The sequence below is a fragment of the Maylandia zebra genome, linkage group LG6 (genome assembly GCF_041146795.1).
Source record: "Maylandia zebra isolate NMK-2024a linkage group LG6, Mzebra_GT3a, whole genome shotgun sequence".
NCBI classification, from domain to species: Eukaryota; Metazoa; Chordata; class Actinopteri; order Cichliformes; family Cichlidae; genus Maylandia; species Maylandia zebra.
In genome coordinates, this window is record NC_135172.1 from 18280793 (window position 1) to 18303924 (window position 23132).

A 23132-nucleotide genomic window follows, 5' to 3' on the forward strand; every position below is an offset into this window, starting at 1 on the left:
ACAAAACACATACCTAGCCTGTGTGATGTCACCCGTTGGTTTGTGGGCTCCATTTTGACTTCAGCTTTTTGACTGCTAACATCTTTTTTTTGTTTATCGGATTTTTGTAATGTCTGTGGTGTCTGAGTAACTTCTATAGTATGAGTATATACAGACATCGTTTCTGTCTTTATCTCACATACCAAACATTTTAGATAGTACAAACCATTTCAGTGTAAACTTATTATATGACTGTTAATGTCTGTTTCTGTTTGCAGGCCGAGGTCAGCCCACCACACTATGATGACCACTGTTTTGGAGCTGGACCCTCTGTGATTGGGTGGAGAACTCTTCTAAAACCCTGAATCACACTGAAACAGTCTTGACGCTACAAGTCATCATCTTTTTTCCTCCTTGAATGCACAACAGTTCACGTGGATGTTCACAACGAGGAGTCTGAATCCACGTGGGTCAAAAGTCTCAACTACATGGACTTGCAGGACTATTGCTATACTTCTTAACCGTACACGTGTATACACTTGTTTTTAGTATGTGTAGCATGGATGTAATCAAAAAACCAGTTTGTTTAGGCGTTTGCACATCCATACAAGACATTCAATAGGGATCTTACTCCAAGAGCTGAACACTACTGTCTGTAACACATCGGCCTCCCAAATCTTGACTCATTAACTCCTGCTTCTGCATTGATCATGTGACTCCACTCTCTTGAGTGTGATGCAAAAGGGGTTCAGGTTGGATAACCTGAAGTAGCTTGACCATTATAATGCCTTACTCATACCTTCTCCTTTATTTTTGGGTTTTGTGTTTACAGTTTTGCATGGATAAAAGTAACATATATATATAAGTTTTTGTGAGTATTGCTCAGATGGATAGTGAGTTGTTATTTTCTTACCTATCCTTGTGTTTGTCGTACATCATTCTGATGATTTTGTTTTTGATTTTCTTCTATAAGTCATTTTACAGGAATGAGAATGCATGTTGTTAAGTAATAATGCTTGTTCTTTGAATTTTAAATAATTTCCCTTTAGGATGTTTTAGCCATTGTTTCTTCTCACAGACTGCACCTGAATCAGTGCCTTATGTAATGAATGCGAAGGCGAGTGGAGTGTGCAGGAGTATTTCACACTCTTGGCACATTGTGTGTGTGTGTGTGTGTGTGTGTGTGTGTGTGAATGCAGTGTGTGATTTGACTTAATGCACAGTTCCATACCAGCAAAAAATAAATGTTAAATGGATCAGCCTCTCCTAATCACCTGCTGTCCTCTTCCATCGCCTCCAGTGAACTAAACCAATGACATAATGTTACTTGCTGCTTCCCTGTTTTAATATCTTCTTAAGGTAATCCACAGTGTCCTAAAATCTCTCCTCATTTGCCTCTGTATCACAAGCGTTGCCTCCCCAGAGAATAATCTGAACTGTCCTATCCTCTCTTGTCTCGCCTCAATCTGGAAACCTGACAGCTTCTTCATCTCTCAGAGGAATAGAGCACAGTTCATTGTCTTTTATAGTAACTGTATGTTTATCAATAAAATGTTTTAAATGGGATGCTATCTGTTTCTTTATTTGGATTTACTTTCATGCTGACATCAACATAAACGATTTTGATTATGAGCTGTAATGTTATAGCCATGCCAAGTATACTTACTACGAGCTTCGACGCTGTTAAACGACGGTATGTGCTCCCTTCGAAACTCTGCGATCTCAGCGTTATTTTAGCAAATAACAGTTTTGTTTTTCGATATCGCGGGAAAACTACTTTACCCAGAAGCCTAAATTCCAGCGAGGTCTCTGATTGGTGCTGTTCGCTGTTACCATGGAAATGTTCAAATGTTTCAGGAAGGTCGTATTATATTTTATTACACACACAGAAACAAACAAAAATAACAAAATATATATAAAATGTTCTGAGACAGCACTACGTAAGCTCTTGGCATTGTAATCCGGGTTTTGTAGTACATTATGAGTAGTGTAGTGTGAAGGATGAGTCATTTCTTCACCCTTAAAACCTTCGCCTTTTTTTCATTTCCCACTTTAGAAATTCAGATCACAAGTTTTTTGTTCATAGTTCACCTCGTAGATGGATGAGTTTGTTTGAGGCTTAAAACTCTTTTCAATGAGCCTTTAAAAAACTAACTGGTTTTTACACCAGTAAACTTTTTTTCATATCCGGTCCGGTTTTGGCTTTACCGCAATCTGAAGTCGTTTTGATGTAATTATTTTTCGGTTTTAAAATTTAAAAAAAAAAAACGGAACTATTGAGCAAGTAGCCAGAAAACGGCGCCAAAAAAGGAAGGACCGGAAGTTTACTAATATTCACCTGACCTATCTGGCAAATAAATTGTAAGCCAATGTAGTTTGTTGTTGTTATTTTAAAAACGCTGAACGTCCGGACAGATGGACCCAAAGGGACCCTCGCTTTATGCAGTACGTACCTTTCAATCCACATTAAATTGATTGCCACGTCAACAGCGCGCTTGTTTCCTTATATTGATGTTTAACTGCACGCGGAAGTTAGCTTGTGAGCTAGCTGGCTAGTTGAAGCTGTCGGCTAAAAACAACACGATGAGACGTGAATTAGCTGCGACTCTGCTTCTCTTGTTCCGCAGCAGGTTTGTTTTGGAAATAATTAACTAGTAAATGTTTGCTCTATATATCTCTACCGAGTTCTTTAACTCATGAATATGTGCTCATTTCCCTTATTTTCAGTGCCGATATTGAACCGAGATTAAGAACTGAAACCCTATATTAGCTTCTTTTTTTCTTTTAGTAGCCAGCACAAGTGGTGTGGAGTAAGCACACCATAAGTTGTCTTTACGCTTCGAAGTGCCTAAACCTTGACTGACTAGCCTTAAATACTCGTTAGTTTTGCATACATTTTCGAAGTGCACACAAACCTTAAAGCCAGACCTGCTTGGTCTGCTCTCAAATTAATTGCAGACCTGCTTCTGGGTAAGTTTGGGAAGTCATTGTTTTCAGTCACCACTTATTACTTCTATCAGACCCAAAAGCCCATAGTGAATTTGAGATAAAAACCGTTTAAATTTGCTGCTTCTTCCTGTAAACAGCTGCTAAATCAACTCAAACTCAAGGATCTGATCGTACTTAATGAATTTAAGGTACTTTTAAGCGACCTGGCGGCAGTTGCATAAAGCATGTATGTGTTTGTTTTAGCAGGCAGGCTCCTCCGCAGATATGACACGAAGCATAGAGGAAGAGCCTTTGGTGGATGGGCCCCTGATCTCTGCGGATGCCCTCCACTCTGCCATCAGGAGAGAGTTTCAGACTGTGCCAACACACTGCCATGCCATCCTGCTGACTCTGCTGAATGTATGATATGCACACATTTGCACATACGCAGTGTTCACCAAGTCATTAAATACCAGTAAGTCTCAAATCCTCTACTCTCTTGTTCTTTTCAGGTGGTTTATGTTGTGTTGTCTGTCTGCGTGGCAGTGCTGTGTGTATTAAAATTCGGCCAAGAGGAAGTGTGTAAGAGTATTTTGGGGAGAGTCCAAGGCGACAGCGTCATCGTGTTCGCAAAGTCGTGTTTATGGATTCTGGTGCTGGTGTTCACAGGCTGCGTGCATCACCACCACAGTCGTGCTCGGAGCAGAGGATACCTGCGGTTTTACAGACAAATGCAGAGGCTGAAACAGGTGCCGTTCATCATACACTCTGCAGGTACAACTTTTCATGAGGATACAGTGAATGAATCTGTAATGGGCAGTGTTATCCACAAGGTGGCAGTAATCCTAAAACATAAGTAAGTGTTTATATTTCTGTGTGTGTGAACAGGAAACGCTCTGCTTATGACTCTTCTGGCTGCGAGATTACCACAGACTGTACACGTCTACGTGCTGCTCAGTATTCTGGGATTTGAGGTCTTGTTGACATTGCCATACCTGCTGTATTACATAGGTAAAGTGATCTTATTTTAATGTTGCGTAAAAGAATCTCAATCGGGGATTTAAGATTGACCCTTTTGTAGGACTGCAGACAAATTTAAGGTTTCTAAAATAATGTATATAGACCTTTAACATCAAATACTCAGGCTTACATTCTGAAACACCAAGACAATTATTTTTTGAAAGATGAAACTCGAGCTCCTTGTTGCTAACCAATTAGTCTGCACATGTACTTGTTTTTTCCTACCTTCCCTGTCACATCTAAATAGTTTAACCTTGAAGTTGTAGAGTAATAAACCATTTTAAAAATCAAATATACATTTGAAAAAGGGTAGGTATAGACAAAATATACAGTTTTAAAATTCTTTATGAAGAAGAAACTGAAATATAAGTTCCTTTACGTACAGATCAGATAAACTCGTTGTGGTCAAACTTAAGTCTGGGTGTGGTTTGGGACGTGTGTGAATAAAGACAGAATGCAATCATTTTCAACTTCATACACCAATATTTTATTCACAATAGAACACTGAAGATGAATGAAATGTTTAAAATGAGGTGTTTTAATATTCTTAAAAAATCTCAGCTCACTTTGAATTTCTTCAGCGGCAACACGTCTCAAAAAAGTTGGGACCGGGAGAGCAAAAGGTTGGAAAAGTAAGTGGTGCTAAAATGAAACAGCTGCAAAAACATTTTCAACTAATCAGGTTAACTGGCAACAGGTTAGTGACTTTAGTATAAAAATGAGCATACTGGAAAAGCAGAGTTTCACTGATCTGCACAAAAACAGCATCTATAAATTGTGGAAAATTTTAAAAAATAATGTTCCCTGAATGGCTATATCTCATTTGGAGTACATTAAGAATCTGGGGAAATCTCTCTGTAGAAAGGAACAAGACTTAAAGTCACTACTGGATGCCTGTGAGCTTCAGGCCCTCAGCCAGCACTGCATTAAAAACGGATATACAATACCAGTGAATTCTGTTATTACATTCATCATCGTCATTATTATTATTATTATTATTATTACACAGCATCCCGTATTGTATATTAGCTGCAAAAAGGCAGCACATGGAAAAATAAACAGGAAGTCCATGCTTAGCTTAATCATTCTTTTTTCTTTTTTTTCCTTTTTTTTTTTTTTTTAACTGTTAAAGACATTTTCTTCTCTTTCCTAAAAAGTCGCCTGGCAATGAACGAAAGCTGTTTTCACTCATGCACTACAGCCCCTAAACCTTTTTTATTTTTTTTAAAGACATTTTTTTGCCCTAATCAGTCGGGGCAGACATTAAACAGTCTTTAACCTGCCTGCTTTCTAGTAAAGTCTGTGTAATGTTTGACTGAATCCTTGTGGGAATAGAGCAAGTAATTGTCCAGAGAGTCTATCGCGAGCGAACAAGTGGGTGTCCTGTGTCTGCCACATGTAAGATAATGCACAGACCAGGTTTTTCCAGATATTTTCCAGAGTTTCATTGTGAAAACAATTCTTGACTAAATACCGAATATCAGTTTATTTTGTTTTGGTTTTTTTGATGTTTTTTCTCAGATTAAAAAAAAAAAACAGCTGATATAAGACCTCCAGAGACGTTTGGGACTTTATCTCTACCACATTCACTGGCTTCCATACAGCTTGTAGAGTTTAATGTAATAACACTTTTTTACTGTTGGTTCTCAATCACTAGTTCATAATAAGAGTGTGTTTTTTGTGCTGCAGCATTACTTATTAGATAGCAGCTCTAACATCAGCTGTTTTTTATATTGAGAGGCACACCCTGTAGATTACATTACACACACACTACCCCCACACTGTGTCTTAGTGCGTTTGCATTACAATACCTGCCCTGCCCTTTTCAGACTCGACAGCATGACAATCAACCATTCAACTCTCTGTCCACCCTCCTCCTCTCTGCTGATCTGCTGATTCTTTGCTTCAGATTCAGCACGGTGTTTGCAGACTTTGAACACTGTCTGTGTGTCCACTGTGTGCGTTTCCTTTGCCTTAACCCTCAAGAACAAACTGGTTAAATTTAGCTATTGTTATTTAACCCTGTGATACACATTTCAGATTAAGTAGCTTTGGTAGCTTGTTGGCTCGAAGCAGCGGCTATTAACGGAAAGGTCCCTCACTGTGACGCTGCTTTTTGTAGTATAAAACTAATTGTTCATTAGGATGGTGAAACCAAACTAATCTACAAAATTTTTTATCATCTGGTTTTGTTTTTTTTTTGTTTGTTTTTTTAATGTCAGGTTAGCTAAAAGTTTGCTTTTTATGTAGAAACAGCCTTTAGAATCAGACTTGCAAACAGTGTGATGCATTTTTAAAAAGGCAAAAAATAAAAAGCACAGAACCATAATCTAGCCATGAAATGCATTAAATGCATGCTTTCCACACATGCAGTGAAATAAGCAGGTGATGCCGTGCATGCCTAAAACCAAATCAGTTTTCATACAGGAGGACCGGGTATAGTAGAAGACACTGCTGTGTTCAGATGGTTTTACAGGACAGAGACTCAGATTTACTTCATTTAATTGTACATAAGTATTTTATAAGATGAAGCTATACACCGCGTACGTGCACAGCTGTAAATTAAGTCAACGCCTTATTTTAATATAAATCTCCAGAAATTCTTGAAATTCTTCCCAGTTTTCCATTTGAGGCACATCAAACTAAACTGTGTGGTAGCAGGAAGTCAAACTTTAGTTCAGGGGAAAGGAATCAAAAGCAGACGCACCCAAAGCAATTCTTAATTTTTTGATTTTATGAAGTAGTTCACTGATTTAAAATCTTCTTATGTGGTTCACTCATTCATGACGTGTCTGAGAAGAATAGAAGTTTTAAAGAAGGAAAGAAATTTTTTGTTTGTTTTGTTTTTAGTAAATAAGGCACTAAAAAGGTATCTGGTTTCATTTGGCAAGTTATCGGGGTTATACAGATTTGTTTTTCTGCCTTTGTTGAAGAACGGGGAGGAACCACAGGAAATGAATGAGAGAGATGTGACTAAAGCCCCCCCAGGTGCTAGTGATCTGGAGACGTTGTGGCTCATGGTTGGCATCTTAACCCCTAACAAACGCAACCGCTACATCCATCCACCCGTTTCTTTTAACTGCTTATCCAGATTAGAGGAACTGAGGCTTATCCAAAGTGTCAGAGGGTGAAGATCGCAGCAACATATGACAAAGATCTGTTTTTTTAATCAATTGTGTGAATTCCAATTTGTTGTCTTCAAAAATACCACGATGCGATATTGTCGTAATCGGCAGTTAACAGTATTTTGCCGTGTGTGTGTGTGTGTGTGTGTGTGTGTGTGTGTGTGTGTGTGTGTGTGTGTGTGTGTGTGTGTGTGTGTGTGTGTGTGTGTGTGTGTGTGTGTAGTCCTGCCTCCCTCTGAGTGAAAACTCCTGTTAAAGATGCTAAATCAGAGGATGCTGATATTGAAGAATCATGTGATGAAAGGAAATCCATATTAAAGTTGTGTTTGGCAGCTGAGGGGCACAGATGTGAGATGAAGATACCGAAGAGCCACAGAGAAAAGATTAGAGGCATTAGGATTTAACCTAGCCAAAGGGTAGCCCTCACCCCCTTCACCCTCTTCACCCATGGGAGACCCATGCACATTGTCCCTGTGTTTACAGTGCTGGTTTTTCAGTGTGTTTGTATGTGGTGGGGGGTGTCCCTGGTCACCGGTTGCATTCCTGCTCAGATCAGTGCAGTCAGGCATAGCACAATCAGAACGATGCCTCACAGCACGAACCGAGCACAAACAGGCACCCTGACAGATCGGAGAGAGTCAAGGTGGCACCAGTGAGGTCGTGAAAAAGAAAATGAAAAAAGCAAACTCTTTTTCTTCTTTTTCTCAGAGAGAGATGTAATGCCTGCAGCCATAAAGTCCTCGTTCAACTTGTCTTTGAAGTGCGTGCCTGATTGTGATTGCGTGTGTGGGTATGTGTCTGTGCTCGTGTGTGTGTGTGTGTGTCTTTGAAGGTTTTCTGTATGTTTCGACCTCTCTCATTTTAACATGAATACCCTCTCCTCTATAGACCTCCTTGCACATCAAAGCCATGCCCCTGCCTTCAAAGGCCTACCTTACATCTCTCTCTTCTGGCTGACCAAGAACTTAGTGTAAGCACTGCAGGGCACAACAGAGACACACACACACATTGATGCTGATAGCTGCAGTATAACCCGATCACACACCAACCCCATATACTGCATGATGGGGAGAAGTAAAACAAGACTGAATCACTTTTAAAAGATTCAAACCACATTTTTGATCAGGAGGTCCTCCATTATTTTATCATTATTACTATTATTATTATTTTAGAATATATTTGTTTGATGCCTGTCAGTGCAGACTACAAGTGAATATTTAATCTCTCACACCATTTTATGAATGATAAATAATCATCGATGTTTAATGCTTGGAATATTTTTCCCTGCAGGTAAATGATAAATGTTAATGTGCCTTTTTAATGCGCCTCATTCAACACACCTCGCTATATATAGTAAATGTGGGTCGGTTTGCATGAAAAATTACCCTGTGCTCATTGTTTGCAATACTGTGGCTTACTTTATCTATTTACTGATAGAAAAGACTCTTAGACAACATTACTCGTAAGGGAAAACATGCTCTCGGCTGACCTACTTGCAAAAGATCTATAGTTATTGGAAACTGAGCACTGGCGTTCTTCTTTCTACCCACTGATTGCTACACCGGAAGCCTGGGAGTTTTAGGATTCAGAGCAGTATCTTAGCTGTTCCCAGGACTGCACTGCTCATCATCTCAGATGTTGAACCTGTTGTGTGTTCTCCTAGCCTAATATAGCAAATTCCTCCACTCTGTCCACCATCTGTTCCACTGGTTCCTTCAGGCCCTGCTACTTCTCCGTCTTCTCGTGCTCCTTCTTTCTGATGTTATTGTCAGCTGGGATTACCACATCTGTCACAGCTGGCCTCCTCTGCTTCTCGTCAGCCACCGCTGTGTCTGGCCGGTTAGTCAGCAGCTGCTCGTGTGTCTGGAACTTGAAGTTCCACAGGGTCTCGGCTCTGCTGTTCTTAACCACTTTTTGCTACTCTGTGCCCGACTTTGATGTTTTTTCATAGCATATACTACACCTAGAAGACTTCACCGCTGCTTCTCTCTGTTATCTATATGCTTTCTGTTCAAAAGTGTGTTCTTGCTGGTTCCTCTCTGTTATGTGGCTAGGTCATGGTGCTGCATTGATGCTCTTTGGCTAAGAGAAGGAGGATTGTGGGAACTTTACCAAAGCTGTTATGCAGATGTACTTGCATGTGGTCCTTCAAAAACATTAAGAATCTCAAAGCTTTGTTGAAAAGCATCAAGTATGGCTTCAGTCAGTAGTTTTCATTGTTTTGCTTTGCTTCACTAGAAAGACTCTTGTGGTAACACTTGTCTTTTCGTGGTAGAAGTTGTAACACCACAAACTTTAACAAGAGTAGCCCACATAACTGGTTGTGGGACATATTTTTGACACTGCCCCCTGCTGATGGTGCATAGCTACAACAATGTAGACGTATGGTCTGCAAAGCCGCGCCGCACCGACACTTCCGGCGCACTACCATGCTGGGCGCATTCGCTCTTAGCACTTCTGCAGCTTTGCTGTTGTCACCTGGAAATGGGCCTTCCTGGATGGGTCATTGAGGCTTCTCAGATGCGAGCAGACCAGGCCTGAGCTCTGTCTGTCCAGCCGTGAGAGTCTGTAACAAGAACATGTGAAATGTATCACTTCCTTTACACTGCCCAATCCATCCATCCTGTTGTGTCTGTCTGTTGAAGTCGGAATTTTACTGAAGCAGATGCCTGCAGCGCTGACAGTGTGTCTGCTAAAACTAAATGTAAATACATCATTTTATGATGTTAATAAGATTTTTCCTGCCGCATGCAGTGCATGCTTTCCTTAGATTTATTTGCGTTGTTAAATGTTCTAATTAATGTAAGGTAAAACGGCTAAATGTTCAAATATATTTAAAGTAAAATGAAATCTGCAAAGTTTTCAGGGACATTTGTCCATACATCTGCTTTTTAAAAAAAAAATATTTTTGAAAGGCATTTTTCGTGTATGAAACTTTTCTTTTAATTTTTTTTTTTTTAAATTTAATATATGAAAGCGTTTTTGTGAGCTGGGAAAATGGTTGATTTTTTTTTCTCTCTCCTGGTATTGTAAATATTTCAGAGCAGTTTGTGATTTTTCTGCATCAAACAAAGGCTCATCGTGACATTTTGCCTTTATACCTTTTGCTTTTCTCTCCTCCACCTCATTTCTGAGGAATGTAGGAATCTCTCCCACAAATACTTACTTATTATTGCTTTATTTACTTGTGAGCACACACACACAGATTTAGGGCCTCATTATGCAGGAATGTGTAGCATTTCTTTGGATTGTGTGTGAGTGTTGATGTTGAGATGCTGCACTGTAGCAAAGTAAAGATAGTGCTCTTTAGAACCTCCCTGACAATTTCTTCTGGCTAATGACGCTCAAGTCTTATCAATACTCGGCCAGCTCCTCCCTTTGGCCTTCATCGCAGCCTCACCCATACAGGCTTACAGACGTACTCAAACCGTAGCCTTGTGACCCTAAAAACTCCTCCAGCACATATTTTGTTTGCAGCTTCTCTTACTGTAAACTATTGGACCCACCATACACACACCTTGCTGCTAGCACCACCCCTTAGTAAAGGTGCATGTTTAGGGTGTGAGAATTAGAGGTTTAAGTGCAGGATATGGCAGCCCATAAGAACTAACTGCAGGATATAACAGCCTCTATGTGTTTAGGAGAGTCAGAGGGATGAAAAACAATTTAAATTTTTTTTTAAAAGTGTCATGTTTCTCACCTAGGTGATTATCGTGGGTAGAAACCTGTCACTGCTCAATAATGTCTGTGTGCCTTTACAAGCAGTCGGCAGCATTAAAACTCGGGTTTGATGATTTTATTGCGAGGCTAAGAGCTTTTTGTTTGCTTTTCCAGTTAAAGTGATGCGGTTCAACAGAGAGCGCGCTGCACCAGATGTGAGCCAGGAAGAGCTTTCACACACCTACAGCGTCACCAACGCACCGACTGAGACGGGATTCAGGTACAGCAGTTTCACTCAGGCACCCACAGAAGTGTCGCTGTGCTCAGATTTAAGTTTCCTCTGTGGAGACACATGAATTGAATGAATGTGATTTTAAGCCATAGCAGCATGAGTTTCCATTTTAAAAGGGATCAGTTTAAGAGCATCTCCCGTGATCGGTTTACAATTTACCTCACATTCAGATGGTAAAGATTACAAAATAACTTTGGTAAAAAGTACAATTTTATGATGTTAGTGCTTGGAGATGCAGTCATGTGGGCCTGATGAGGCACAACATGAGACTTGGTGCATGTTTTACAGGCTTCCTTTGTGATCTTTTTGTTTGTTTGTTTTGTTTCATAGTGAATTAAATGTTTCAGTGAGTGAGGTGCTCTAATATGTGCAGACTTTAATTTCTTACTGAAACAAGCAAGCCCTGGCTGGTAGCATATGTTGCTTCCAAACCTGTGTATATACAATCAGATACCAAAACATGTGAGACAGGGTCATGTGTAGCATCCAGTCTTCTTTTAACAAGTCTGTAAACATCTGGGCACTGAGGAGAGGAGCTGCTGGAGAGGAATGTTGTCTCATTCTCGTCTAATACAGGATCCTAGCTGCTCAGTCTTGGGTCTTATTTTCCATTTAATGACTGGCCAATTTTAATTTTTTTATATTATGTTTTTTTTTATTCGGGTAAGATCTGACCTGTAGGCCAGTTAAGCACCTGGACTCTTCTGCTACAAAGACATGCTGTAGCAGTAGATGCAGTGTGTGGCTTAGCATTGTCTTGCTCAAATATGGAACGTCTTTCACGAGTAAGACGTCACCTGGATGGGAGCGCGTGTCACCCCAAAAGCTGCGTGTATACCTTTCAGCATTGATGATGGCTTTCCAAATGTACATTGACACTAATGTACACAAAAGATGCTTACTTTTGAACTGAGCGCCGAAGCAAGCTGGATGCTCCCTCTGCTCTTTGGTGTTGTCTGCAGAAAGACTTTCAAATTTCAATTCGTCTGACTACAGAACAGCTTTCCACTTTCCCTCAGTCCATTTTAAATGAGCTTCGGCTCGGAGATGATGGCGGCATTTTTGGACCCTCACACTCTTTTTGAAGATTTTGTAGACATTTTCTTTTTTTTTTTTTTATTGCTGCATAGTTTGAGAAATACTTGAGATAACCCTCAAGGCTGGTATTCTTGTATGAGGATCTTTTACAAACTCTTATTTTTGTTACAGAGGAAGCTCTAATCTGGAGGAGGTGGTGGAGAAACAGGCCGATCTGATCGAGTACCTGAAACAGCACAACACCATACTGAGCAAGAGGCTGCTCAACCTCACCGCACAGCACTAACCACAGTTTGGCCTCTTCCTCGATGCCAGACGAGGACACCCTCCAACACTCTGGGGAAAAAGAGCCTGATCATTTAACTCTACAAGGAATTTTAAAAAAGCAATTGGAGGCTTTAAAAGAAGGGGAAGCTGTGGGCAAATGCACCTGTACACACAGACTGAGTGAGAGGGCTCCTCTGTGGGGCATCTTCACCTGAAATGGACAGATAAAGGAGGAGGAGGTGAACTGAAAGCGGGAGGGCAGTTAAAGAGGCAGAGGGGAGAAGTCGTGGGTCACAGATCAGAGGTGGGCGGGGGGGTTATCACTGTGCCACGACCCCCGGTGACCCACGTGTGCTGCCGCTTTTTGTTGCTGTGAAAGAAACAGAGCGGTGAAATTGTTCTAAAGATCATCTTCACCGAGCAGGGAGAGGTTGTCACTTATCAGCATCAAACTAAACGAGAGCGGTTAAACCATGCTGTAAAACGTGTAAGTGCTTTTTATGTATCTAAAAATGTGTGTGCCGGTGGTTTATTTGGGGAGTGTGTTTCTTTGTTCAGTCACTGGAATCGTTTGTGATCAGATTTCAATAAATCTTTAATATTCTTGTGATTTTTAAAGCCTTTTCACTGCGAGAGTTGAGACTGTATCCAAGTATGTGGCAACTGCTTTGTTTTTGTCGGCGAGTGTTTATCTTGTGTGATGTGGTGCAAGAGCACGAAACAATAGAAACACAGCAGTGTCAACATCAGCTGGAGTAAATGCCTTCTCCCTCTTCGCTTAAAACTCCCAACAGTCACGGGACTCTACACTAATGAAATGTGGAGATTGTCATTTGAAGCCTTGGTGTTTGTTCCGCATTGTGTCTCCTTTATGCTCCGGCATCCGTAACTCCACAGGGAGCGCAATATTTACAAGGGCTTTCCCGTGTGGCTCCAGATGAGAGTGCAGATTTAATAGGAGGCCTTCAGGTAGCAGGATCCCCCATTTGATACGGGGCATTTAACATTCTCTCATATATATATATATATATATATATATATATATATATATATATATATATATATATATATATATATATATATATATATATATATATATATATATATATATACACACACACACTTTTTTTTTTTTTAAACCTGTTTTGTCAAGAGTTAAGTGTAATCTGGATGTAGTGCATTGCATCTTTAACACAAACACAATCAAAATAGTTTTCTTTTTTGTTTTGTTTTTATTAAAAAGTAATTCAATAAACATCTGAACATACAATATAAACAATTTGTAGCTATACTAGGGGTATTTACAGCTCTTTGGTCCGCAGCTTTTTAAATCGATTATTGAATATACTTGATGATATTGATTAAAAGCTCTCATGCTATTTTCCCCGTTTTATCATTTGGAAGGAGCTCAAAACTGGCCGAGCCCAGCTCTGTGGTCGCCCAGCTGTTGTAGCTTTTCATGGTTTAATGAATATTCAGATTCTTGCTGCAGAAGCAGATACATGTACATTAAAGTCTGTGGGTGGCATCTTTGTGGAGTCCCATATCTCCCCTTCTTTCATGGGCTCCAGCCGTGATGTTTCTGCCACAAACTGCGGTCCATATTCACATTTCTCTCCTCGAGTCTTCCCCATTGCAGTTCTCCTGACCTGTAATGGATAAAAACAGCATTTAGACATAAAGTCACCTTGAGTCCCCTCTTTCACCTCCTCCCAGTTCAGTTTGTGAGATTTATGTCCTCTGTTCTTCGTAAACACTAATCACACACACGCTTTTCCTGACTGCCAACCTGCCGGCCACGTAGCCTGTTTTTGTTAGGCTCGGCTCATAACCTCCTGCTATATATGAACACATGCATGAGTGAATGTCTCTTACCTCAAGGGAAGGGTACTCTGGAGTGCAGAGGCAGGCAGCGTCTGTGTGGGCAGTGGTGTCTGTGGTATTTTTTCCTCAGGTTCAAGAAATCTGGAGTAAAAGAGATGGTTTGATTGTAGATGTAAACAGATATTTAATTAAATTAGACTGCTATCAGGCAAAAAGCTGCCCATTCATGCGGTCTGCAGGTGGATGCCTGGCATATATAATTTTGAACCTTCTGCAACTCTATAACCTCTCCTGACCACTTTAAGAGTTTCTTTTTTTTTTTTTTTTTATTGCAACCCATTTACAAACAGCTGGGACACACTCACCTAACACGTGATTATTTTTATACGTCCCTAATAAATCCAGACTGCCAGCCAAGCCCAGGAAGAGATAAACCGCCAGATGACTTTATGACTCCCCTCCCACCCTCTCTGCCTGTACCTCTGAAAGAAGCTGCCCCCCACCCCACCCTGAAGGTAGCCTGCTTTATACTTGCCACTGCTACTCCATGTCATGTAAATAAAGCACGGGTATTTGCATGAAGTTTTAACACTGTCATTAACAAAAGCGCTCCGGAGCGCCTTCCAGCCGGGGACAAAGGGCCCACCGGTCCGCTTTGCGGATACCCCGGCGGCGCTCCGCTGTCCTCCACTCCTCCTTTTATCCTCTCATCATCGTGTCCTCGCCATCAGCACATGAACCTATATCACGACCCGAGGCACAAAACCTCCCCCTTTAACAGCAGCCGCCCCCTCCCCTTTTTTTCTTTTCTTTTCTTTTCTTTTTTTTTTTTTTTTTTGCATCTGCGCAAAGATAACCGCAAAAAAAGTCGAGAATTTGCGGGGGAAAGCGCACCTGCTACGAGGCAGGAACACTAAAACGTTTTTTTTCCTTATTACAGATGGGGGGTACTTATTTGTGGTCAGGCTAAAAGGAGGCTTTAAAAAGTGCTTTTCCTGCATTATGCGAAATCAATAAATACCGACACTTAATTATCAGTGTCACTCAGCTGTAATTTGTTTATGAGACTGAAGCCTTTGAGCTGAGGAAGCTTGATTCCACCACTAAAAGTTTCATTTATTTATTTCCAAATAGTCAAAAAAAAAGTTTGACCTAATAACTCAAAACTGAGAAAAATAATTTCAAGTTACCGGGTGAAAATCTTTGAGATAATAACTGTAAATATTGACTATTTAACTTTTTCACAACAATTTTCACAACAAGCAGTGAATGCATCACCACTGTTATAAAGAAGTAACGTCCAACATCCCGTCAATAATTGGCCGTCAAATTTTCTCGCGCACTTTTAACATTGCTTAGGTTAAAACAGAAAAATAAAATAAACTTTTCTATTAAAAGTTTTAAGTCTGTTTAACTCATAGGGTTAAGCTAATCTGTTTTATTAGTGACAGTTAACTATAGCTAACATAGTCCAAGCTTGTTGCTATGGATGCGAGTTTAAGGGTCAGTGCGCAGTGATTCAGAACGCTGCTGACCGGGACTATGTTTTGGTCCATGTAACTGGTTGTAAAGCTTTATTTATGTATTTATTTTTGTACCTAGCAGACATTACTAACGTTAACGTTCAGATTTATAGGCGTCCCCCTTTAAATGGACACCTCTGGGTGGTGAAGTCTGAGGACGCTTACCTGGCTTGGCAGAGGAGACCGATGCTGCCATGACTGCGAGCAGCATGAGAAGGTAGAGCAGGTTGAATATCCTCATAGTTAGGTGGCAGCTGGTTTCAGGAGCTGAAACTTATGATAATTTTCACAAATAATTCCGGAGAGTCCCTGTAGCTCAAATCCGGACTGGAGATGCTGAGTGTCTTTCAGATTTGCCCCTCTTCTCTTTTCAGTCAGAAAATCCTCCTCTGGGAGAATCCAGTACGAACAAGTAGATCTCTTCTGAGGATAATCGCTATGTCCCTGAAGGAATGTGTGTGTCCAGAGTGATTGTCTCTGTGTCTGAGAGCGAAGTGACAAAGGTGCTTCTCCCCCTTCCTCCTTTATACAGCCTTTTTTAGAGGGAGGGGGGTGGGTGGGTAGTTCCCACAACAGCCCCCCCCCCCATACACACACAAACTCTCTATCCCTCAAACACACACACACAAACACACATTTCGGCACATATTGACCCCACATGTAGAGGGGTAATTCAAATGACAGGAAGCCCCCTCCGTGCACCCTGAACTACCCCTTGAACACACACTCATGCTGCATGCTGTATTTTGTGTGCGCAAGTGGCTGATATTTTCAAAGAGAGCGGAGTGAGCAGGCAGGGAAGATTTATCACCTGTAACATTAGAGCAAAGATTTAAGAAGCTGTGACTGGAAATAGCAGGTCCTCCAAGAACCAGATCCCGCCTAGCTCTCTCCTGCCCCCCAACAGATGAAGACACACACACACGCGCGCACACACACACACACACACACACACACACACACACACACACACACACACACACACACACATATATACATCTGGAGCTTTTGGGTGTTGAGGTGGTGGGGGCAGCGGTCCTCTGAATGAAATCTAGGGGATGGCAGACTAATGATGGCCAAAGACGTCTTAACTGTCTGTGTAGATCTTGTACTGTCTCTGAGTGACAGCATGAAGGCCTGCCTCTGTAATGTTGGCTTTTAGTTGGTTGTTTCTCTCATCACATGGATAAACCATTACAGTTAAAAAAAACAACCCACAATATCCAGGTGAACTTGATAAATATCTTATAGCACAAGGATAACCAGAGAAGTAAACAGCATTCTGTGGCTAACTTATATAAAGATTGTTTAGTTATTCTTATTTTTCTGGCGTCATCCGATGAGAGGGAGCAGCAGAACCTCAGCAAGGATTTTTAGAGTGGGAAGGGGGAAGGGATAAAGTCTGGATTTTTAACTGCATCACAGCTTTTCCCACTGATAAAATACATTATTATTATTATTATGCCAAAAATGATTAAATAATCATTAAATAATATATTTTTTTACAATGGATCCACGGTGAAATTAAAAATGAATACATAAATCAAATAAAGCAGAACTTTGCACATTTAAAAGCCCAAAGAGTGGTGCTGACAGGTTTTTCATTTACAATAGCAGCATTTCTCTCGGCTTTGCTTCTTTTGTTTGGTTTTGGTAAAAAGAGTCTGTATTGTATAAGCGCTGTTTTTATTATGCCACATTCCAAGAAATATCCAGCCCTGCGTGGGTATCCGGGTAGCCCATCGTTGGGGTTTCCTGCAGCAGGTAACCCACTTCACTTGGCATTAGCTCTGCAGTCACCGGCTGCGCGCGGGGGGGACTCATTAGTGTGTCTGCTGACGGCCGTCTCTGTGGACTGAGTCTCTCCATTCAGCACCCAGCTAATGAATTAACACATTAAGATGAAATGTCAGCCGTTACATGTGAATGAGGATTAGAGGAGCAGCAGGACACTAATGGACCGCAGGGCTTGAAACAGTCAGAGAGTCTCTGAACGAGCACCTGGGCCGTCAGCTCCTTCAGCTCTCAAGAATAAAGCCAAGGCCAGGGTCTTTGTGTTTTTTAGTGTTGTTTGTCGGTGTCGCATTTTCAAATGTTGCCTTTTATTGCTTTATGATGTTTGCAAAAATGCTCCTTGAAATGACAGAGATTCTTCCCCAACAACACACAAACACACACATTCATCCTGCTGCAAACACTCTGCTGAGGTATGTAGTTTGTTTCTGTGGTGAGCTGCACTTTGCATATCAGCTGCCTTTGTCATTTAAAAAACTTTTATTTTCCCAATTTGAATATGCTTATTTGGTCTCAATTGTCATTCACAGCCACCTGGTATCCACTGCCTGCTAACTCCTGCCAGACCTCTGCCTCTCTGTGTTCCTCACTTTCTGTCTACCTGCCCTTTGGAGTAAGAGAGTAAGATTCATACCAGATTCTCCCACCAGGTCTTCGCTGCAGAGCGTGTTGTAATAATTTGCCCTTATAAAAGGGATTATTCGTGTTTACGAGGATTACCCAGCCTGCTTGAACACACCCCCGTGAGAGAGGCACACACAGACTGGGCGAGCTCTCACACTGCTGCAGTACCCTGGCAGGGCTGCAGGTGAAGCTTGTTCTTTTGTGGCGTGAGAGCCATCTTTGGTTACTTAAACAGTGCAGTGCATTTTTGCATTGTATGAAGTGTTTAACAAACAACAAGCCCAAGATAACATGTGAAGATAATGAGTTGACATCGATAGAAAACAGAACAGCTGCAAATCCACTTTTGCTGTGGAAATGACTGAGAAGGATGAGCATTTATCTAAATTGTTTCTTTCTGCTTTGCTAAAACAGCATCAGGATGTGTGCTTTATGTGTTCATGTGTGTGATGGAAACCATTTGGAAAGTGGATTTACCTCTCTGAGTGTAAAGTAACCAAAATGCTGTCTTGCTACTTGTATCTGCGCTAAAACATCAGCCTCTTTTTGGATTAGAGCAAGAATTTTATTAGCTGATTAAATACTTTTTTGTCATTTATTTGAAGCATTCCCAAGTACCAGCCCCGTTATTAATCCCGTCGCTCAGCGTGCTCATATTTTAGTCCAATGTGTGCCTGAACTCAGCAGGCAGTGTGCTCTGAATTAGTGTGCAGCTCAGAAAACAGTTGGACTGCAGGGCTGCTGTTATTACGAGTGTTAACAGCAGTCCTGGTTTTCCCAGCAGCTGTACTGACTTTACAGCGTCTCCTCCCCTCTTAAAGTTTCACTTTCTTCTTTTCCTCTGTCATTATCTCTTGACCGGAATCAGCAGATAAGGAGCTTTCTTTATCTCTGACAAAACTTGCTCGGAAGAACAGTGCTCCATAAAATGCCCCTGTAACTTTTAGACTTGGGTGATCATTAGCACATATCATTAAAACACTGAAATGGTAATATAAGGTACATGCTGTAGATGGGTGACCAGTAGAACTTTTTAGTGAGGTTTTTTCCCCATTGAGCTTCCAGATCACTGTTCTTGAAAGTCTTTTCAACTTCGCTGGAGGCATAAACAAAAGACAGGTCATCCTCTCAGTTCCTTAGCACACTATTTTCAAACATTTATCTAGCGCACAGTTAATGTGGCAAATCAACGCCCATTTTTTTATACTTGATATCAATCACATAGGTTGATACTGATGTTTAGCTGATGTACAGCTGTAGATTTGATGATGGTTGAGGATCTGGTGATTCTCTGTGCCACAGTTTTTAATTTTACATTAGAGATAGAACAAAATAAACCCAATAAACTTCCCATCTTTATTTTCAGACTATTCATACACATCTGCCTTTTACATTAGAACACAGTTATATTAAAAAATCATGAGCAGCGGGACTGCTCAATGGTGATATTGAAATATTTCATGACCAATATAACACAGTATTATGATTTATCAAGGATTTATTTTGCTAAAAACAAAGATACCAGAACCAGTCGGCTTAACGGAAATATTTAGTTATAAATATTTTTCATCGTAGGTTCTCAGATGTAAATATTTAGCAGTTGGGCTACATGTTATAATAGAAAGCTGAACACATTTCCATTGTACACACTGCTGGTTGTTCAAGAAAGACAATGTGAATGAGTTCTGAATTTCTGGGAAATTTCTGGGTGATTTGATACAGAATGGATTACATGAGAAAAAAATGAAGGCCAATATAGGCATATAGGTTGTTATAAGCCTTGTTGCAAATACTGCTGGGCTGAAAATAAAATAAAAACAAATATTGGCATTATAAGACCACGATTTCACAAATAGTCCAAAGATTGCATATAATTATGACCTCCTTGTGCTTTATATGGAAGAGTTTATGTTTGTTTCTTTTTAAGAATGATCACCCCTCTCTTTATAGGATGGTTTGCACGTGAGATGTTTCCATAGTCTAAGGTCTTATGAATCAAAGAGCTGACGTGATGGCCGGAGCTTGTGTGGGTTCTTCTGTTTCTCATTCAGGAGCAGAGTGTAGGTGATGAAACGAGTGGCCATAGTTGAAATGTGCCGTGATGTCTGAATTTGTAGGGGTGTGTCCTTGCCCTTGTGTCTTTGTGCACGGGTGTGGATTGTGGCCTGGTGAGTTCATTGACCATCATTAGAGTGATAGTGGGTCTGTTGTCATGCCACAATATCGTCAGTGTTAATGAGGGCTGTAGCCATCCAGCCAGAGCTTAATTACTCTGAAGACCCTTTATCTCTTCAACAGCCCAATACTAACCTCAATGGCTGCATATACACATGAACAGGAGCACACACACACACACACACACACACACACACACACACACACACACACACACACACACACACACACACACACACACACACACACACACACAGGATCATCATTACACACCAAAGACGCTGGCTTTAAAAGAAAATCTTCCTCAGTTGCTTTATTCTGGAGCTCCTCCTCCGCTTCATGTCAACAGCTAGACGGCTGACTGCAGAGGAGTGACGGAGGGCTTAAGGGTCGAGGGGCATTCTCCACAGGGAGCAGCCTCTAACCCCCTGGGATGTCACCCCACGAGGGCTGCAGGGGCTGAAAGTCACTTGGTTTGTTAAATCCTAACTCAGTCATCACGGCTTGTCAGAGATCTGTGCATCAGTGTTCGGCTCTGTCTGGTTCTTCAGCTCCACGGCATTTAACTCTACCTATTTTTCTGTGGCCTCAGTTCAGAATTCAGCTGATGCTTTTTTAAAACTGGAGATGGAGCTAAAGAGCAAATTATCATAGAGGAAAGAAAAGATGTGGTGTTACAGTGATAAACTGTACAAACAGGATCTTTGCTCTACAAGTTTATCTAATCGTCCTCTCCAGATACCTGAACAAATACGCTGAGATCACGTTATGCTGTTAGCAATTTGTGTTACACTTCTAAATGATTACCTTCAGCCTTATAACAATACTCATAACTCACGAAGCTGTATAATTAATAGGGTACAGTTTATTGCCACCTTATCTTTATTGTGGGAACCTACTGTAATGGGCATTGCGTCAACACTAATACAAAAAAAAAGAAGAACAGTAAGCGGTGTTTTCAGTTTTGCCTTCACTCAGCTGGGGTTTATAATGTTTGCTTTATGCGTTCTGTCCAGCTTCTTTGATGATCACTCTCTGCTTCTTGTTACATGGCTGCAGTTTCTTCACTTCATAGACATCTTTTTCTGAGATAGAGCATAGATAATCGGCGTTAGAGAGGCTGACGTTGGTTTCTGTGGTGATATCAGAGGCTAAATGTGTACCTGGCCGGGCTGCCTGTGGTTGAAAACAGACTGAAGCCAAACTGAAGAGAGTGAAGATGATGAAGGCAACGATGATGAAGGTCAGCTCAAAGCCAGTGAATGGCAGTTCCATCTACACAACTATACAACACAAAACAGGACTCATTTATACAGAGGAGTGAAGAAATTACTCTTTGCCACAGTGTAGCTTCACTGTATAATTTTATGCTCAGGCACAGACAGAGCTACCACACAGGCTCATTTCCACGCCTAAAGCTGGAATTACTAAACCCACACTGGCAAAGCTGGAACATGCAGACTACTCATAGAAAGGATCTCTTTTTTTATTTCTTTGCACAGTCGAGGAGCGTATCAGGTCACATTTCAGTGCGTGTTATACCTGTATAACCATGCGCGTGACAAACAAACAATCTTGAATCTAGCTCACTAAACTTCTTGCTTCTAATTATACAGTCACCAACCACTATGCTGGGTATACCTGTTCAACTGCTTGTTATAGAAAATTTCTAGTCAGCCAGTTAGATGGCAGCAACTCAGTGGATTTAGGAATGTAGAAATGATAAAGATGACCTGCTGAAGTTCAAAGTGAGCATCAGAATGAGAAAGAAAGGCGGTTTTAATCTTTTCAAATGTGTTATGTTGTCAAATGGGGGTCTGAGTATTTCAGAAGCTGCTTAAATGCTAGGATTTTCCCACACAACCATCTCTACGGTTCACAGAGAATGGTGAGAACTTTGAAAGAGATGCGCTACAGCAGCAGACTTCTGCCACTTCTGTCCTCTAAGAACAGGAGGCTATATTTCACACGGGCTCACCAAAATGTGACAATAGAACGTTGTAGAAATGTTGCTGATCTGATGGATATCAATTTTAGCTGCAACATTTGGGTCACAGTTTGGTGTGGTGTGAAAGCATGGATCCATTTTGCCTTGTATCAACTGTTCAGGCTGCTGGTGGTGGGAGATGTTTATTTGGCATGCTTTAGCCCCATTAGTACCAACTGAGCATGTTTTTAAATGCCACAGTCTCCCTGAGTATTTTTGCTGACCATGTCCACTCTTTTATGATGACAGTGGACCTATCTTCTGGTGGCTGCTTTCAGCATGATAACACACCATGTCATAAAGGTCAAATCATCTCAAACTGCTTTCTTGAAAATGACAATGAGCGCATTGTACTCAGGTGGCCTCCACAGTCACCAGACCTGAATCCGATGGGATGTGGTTGAACCGACAACTATCAGCTGTGTGATGCTATTGTGTCAGTATGAACAAATCATCAATCAATATCAGGTTGAATTAAAGCGGCACTGTACCGCAAAATGAATACTAACATCTACCTTATGAAGTGGCTGGTAAGTGTATACTTCTAAGATTAAGTTATGGACTATGTGTATTCATGAAAATGGGGCGCATTTTAAAATATTAAACAGTTTAATTCTCTGTAAACTGCCCAGCAAATCAGGCTGTAAGTGAGTTCAGTAGACGATTTTTTTTTTTAAAGGCTTTTGCAATCCTTCGAGTGCAGTTCTGCATGCACTGCCACCAGAGGGCTGTATAAACTTGGAATTGGCATTACATTCGAGACTTCTCTGCTTTATATTCAGCTTGAAATGTGAGAATTCACACAACCTCAGCAGTATCACCTGCTGGGTTTAGAAAGTTAAGAAATGTACAGTGGTATCGCAGTATGAGTGGCAGGCTGAAACTCCAGGCCGGGC

The 23132-nt window shown here is 40.9% G+C and overlaps 2 protein-coding genes and 2 long non-coding RNA genes across 12 annotated transcripts in view; 3 read left to right on the top strand and 1 right to left on the bottom strand.

The window, feature by feature from the left end:
• Window positions 1–1545, top strand: part of LOC101483181 (LIM and calponin homology domains-containing protein 1) — a 31240-nt gene extending 29695 nt beyond the window's left edge. For all 6 annotated transcript variants that reach the window (XM_004549288.6, XM_004549289.6, XM_004549290.4 and 3 more), the window contains one exon: window positions 258–1545. In XM_004549288.6, the coding sequence (XP_004549345.3) occupies window positions 258–283 (26 nt within the window). In that variant the 3' untranslated portion in view covers window positions 284–1545. The remainder of the gene's footprint in view (window positions 1–257) is intronic.
• A 713-nt stretch (window positions 1546–2258) lies between these two features.
• Window positions 2259–12919, top strand: tmem192 (transmembrane protein 192). 4 transcript variants are annotated; one of them, XM_004549292.4, is made up of 6 exons: window positions 2259–2424; window positions 3172–3327; window positions 3420–3681; window positions 3796–3918; window positions 10887–10992; window positions 12214–12919. In XM_004549292.4, exons 1-6 carry the CDS (start codon window positions 2395–2397, stop codon window positions 12326–12328), a joined length of 792 nt encoding a protein of 263 aa, XP_004549349.1. In that variant the 5' UTR covers window positions 2259–2394; the 3' UTR covers window positions 12329–12919. The 4 variants fall into 4 exon arrangements, with proteins under 4 accessions (XP_004549349.1, XP_004549350.1, XP_004549352.1 ...); XM_004549293.5 differs by having other exon boundaries at window positions 3175–3327; XM_004549295.4 differs by lacking the exon at window positions 2259–2424 and adding an exon at window positions 2482–2609 and having other exon boundaries at window positions 3175–3327.
• A 2738-nt stretch (window positions 12920–15657) lies between these two features.
• Window positions 15658–18502, top strand: LOC143418984 (uncharacterized). The gene is made up of 3 exons (XR_013098931.1): window positions 15658–15873; window positions 16031–16159; window positions 17981–18502. It is a non-coding gene; the product is annotated as an uncharacterized LOC143418984 (long non-coding RNA).
• Window positions 18503–19416: 914 nt separating this feature from the next.
• LOC143418985 (uncharacterized) lies at window positions 19417–21532 on the bottom strand. The gene is made up of 2 exons (XR_013098932.1): window positions 21413–21532; window positions 19417–21334 (listed from the first exon to the last, which is right to left on the bottom strand). It is a non-coding gene; the product is annotated as an uncharacterized LOC143418985 (long non-coding RNA).
• Between the last annotated feature and the right edge of the window lie 1600 nt (window positions 21533–23132).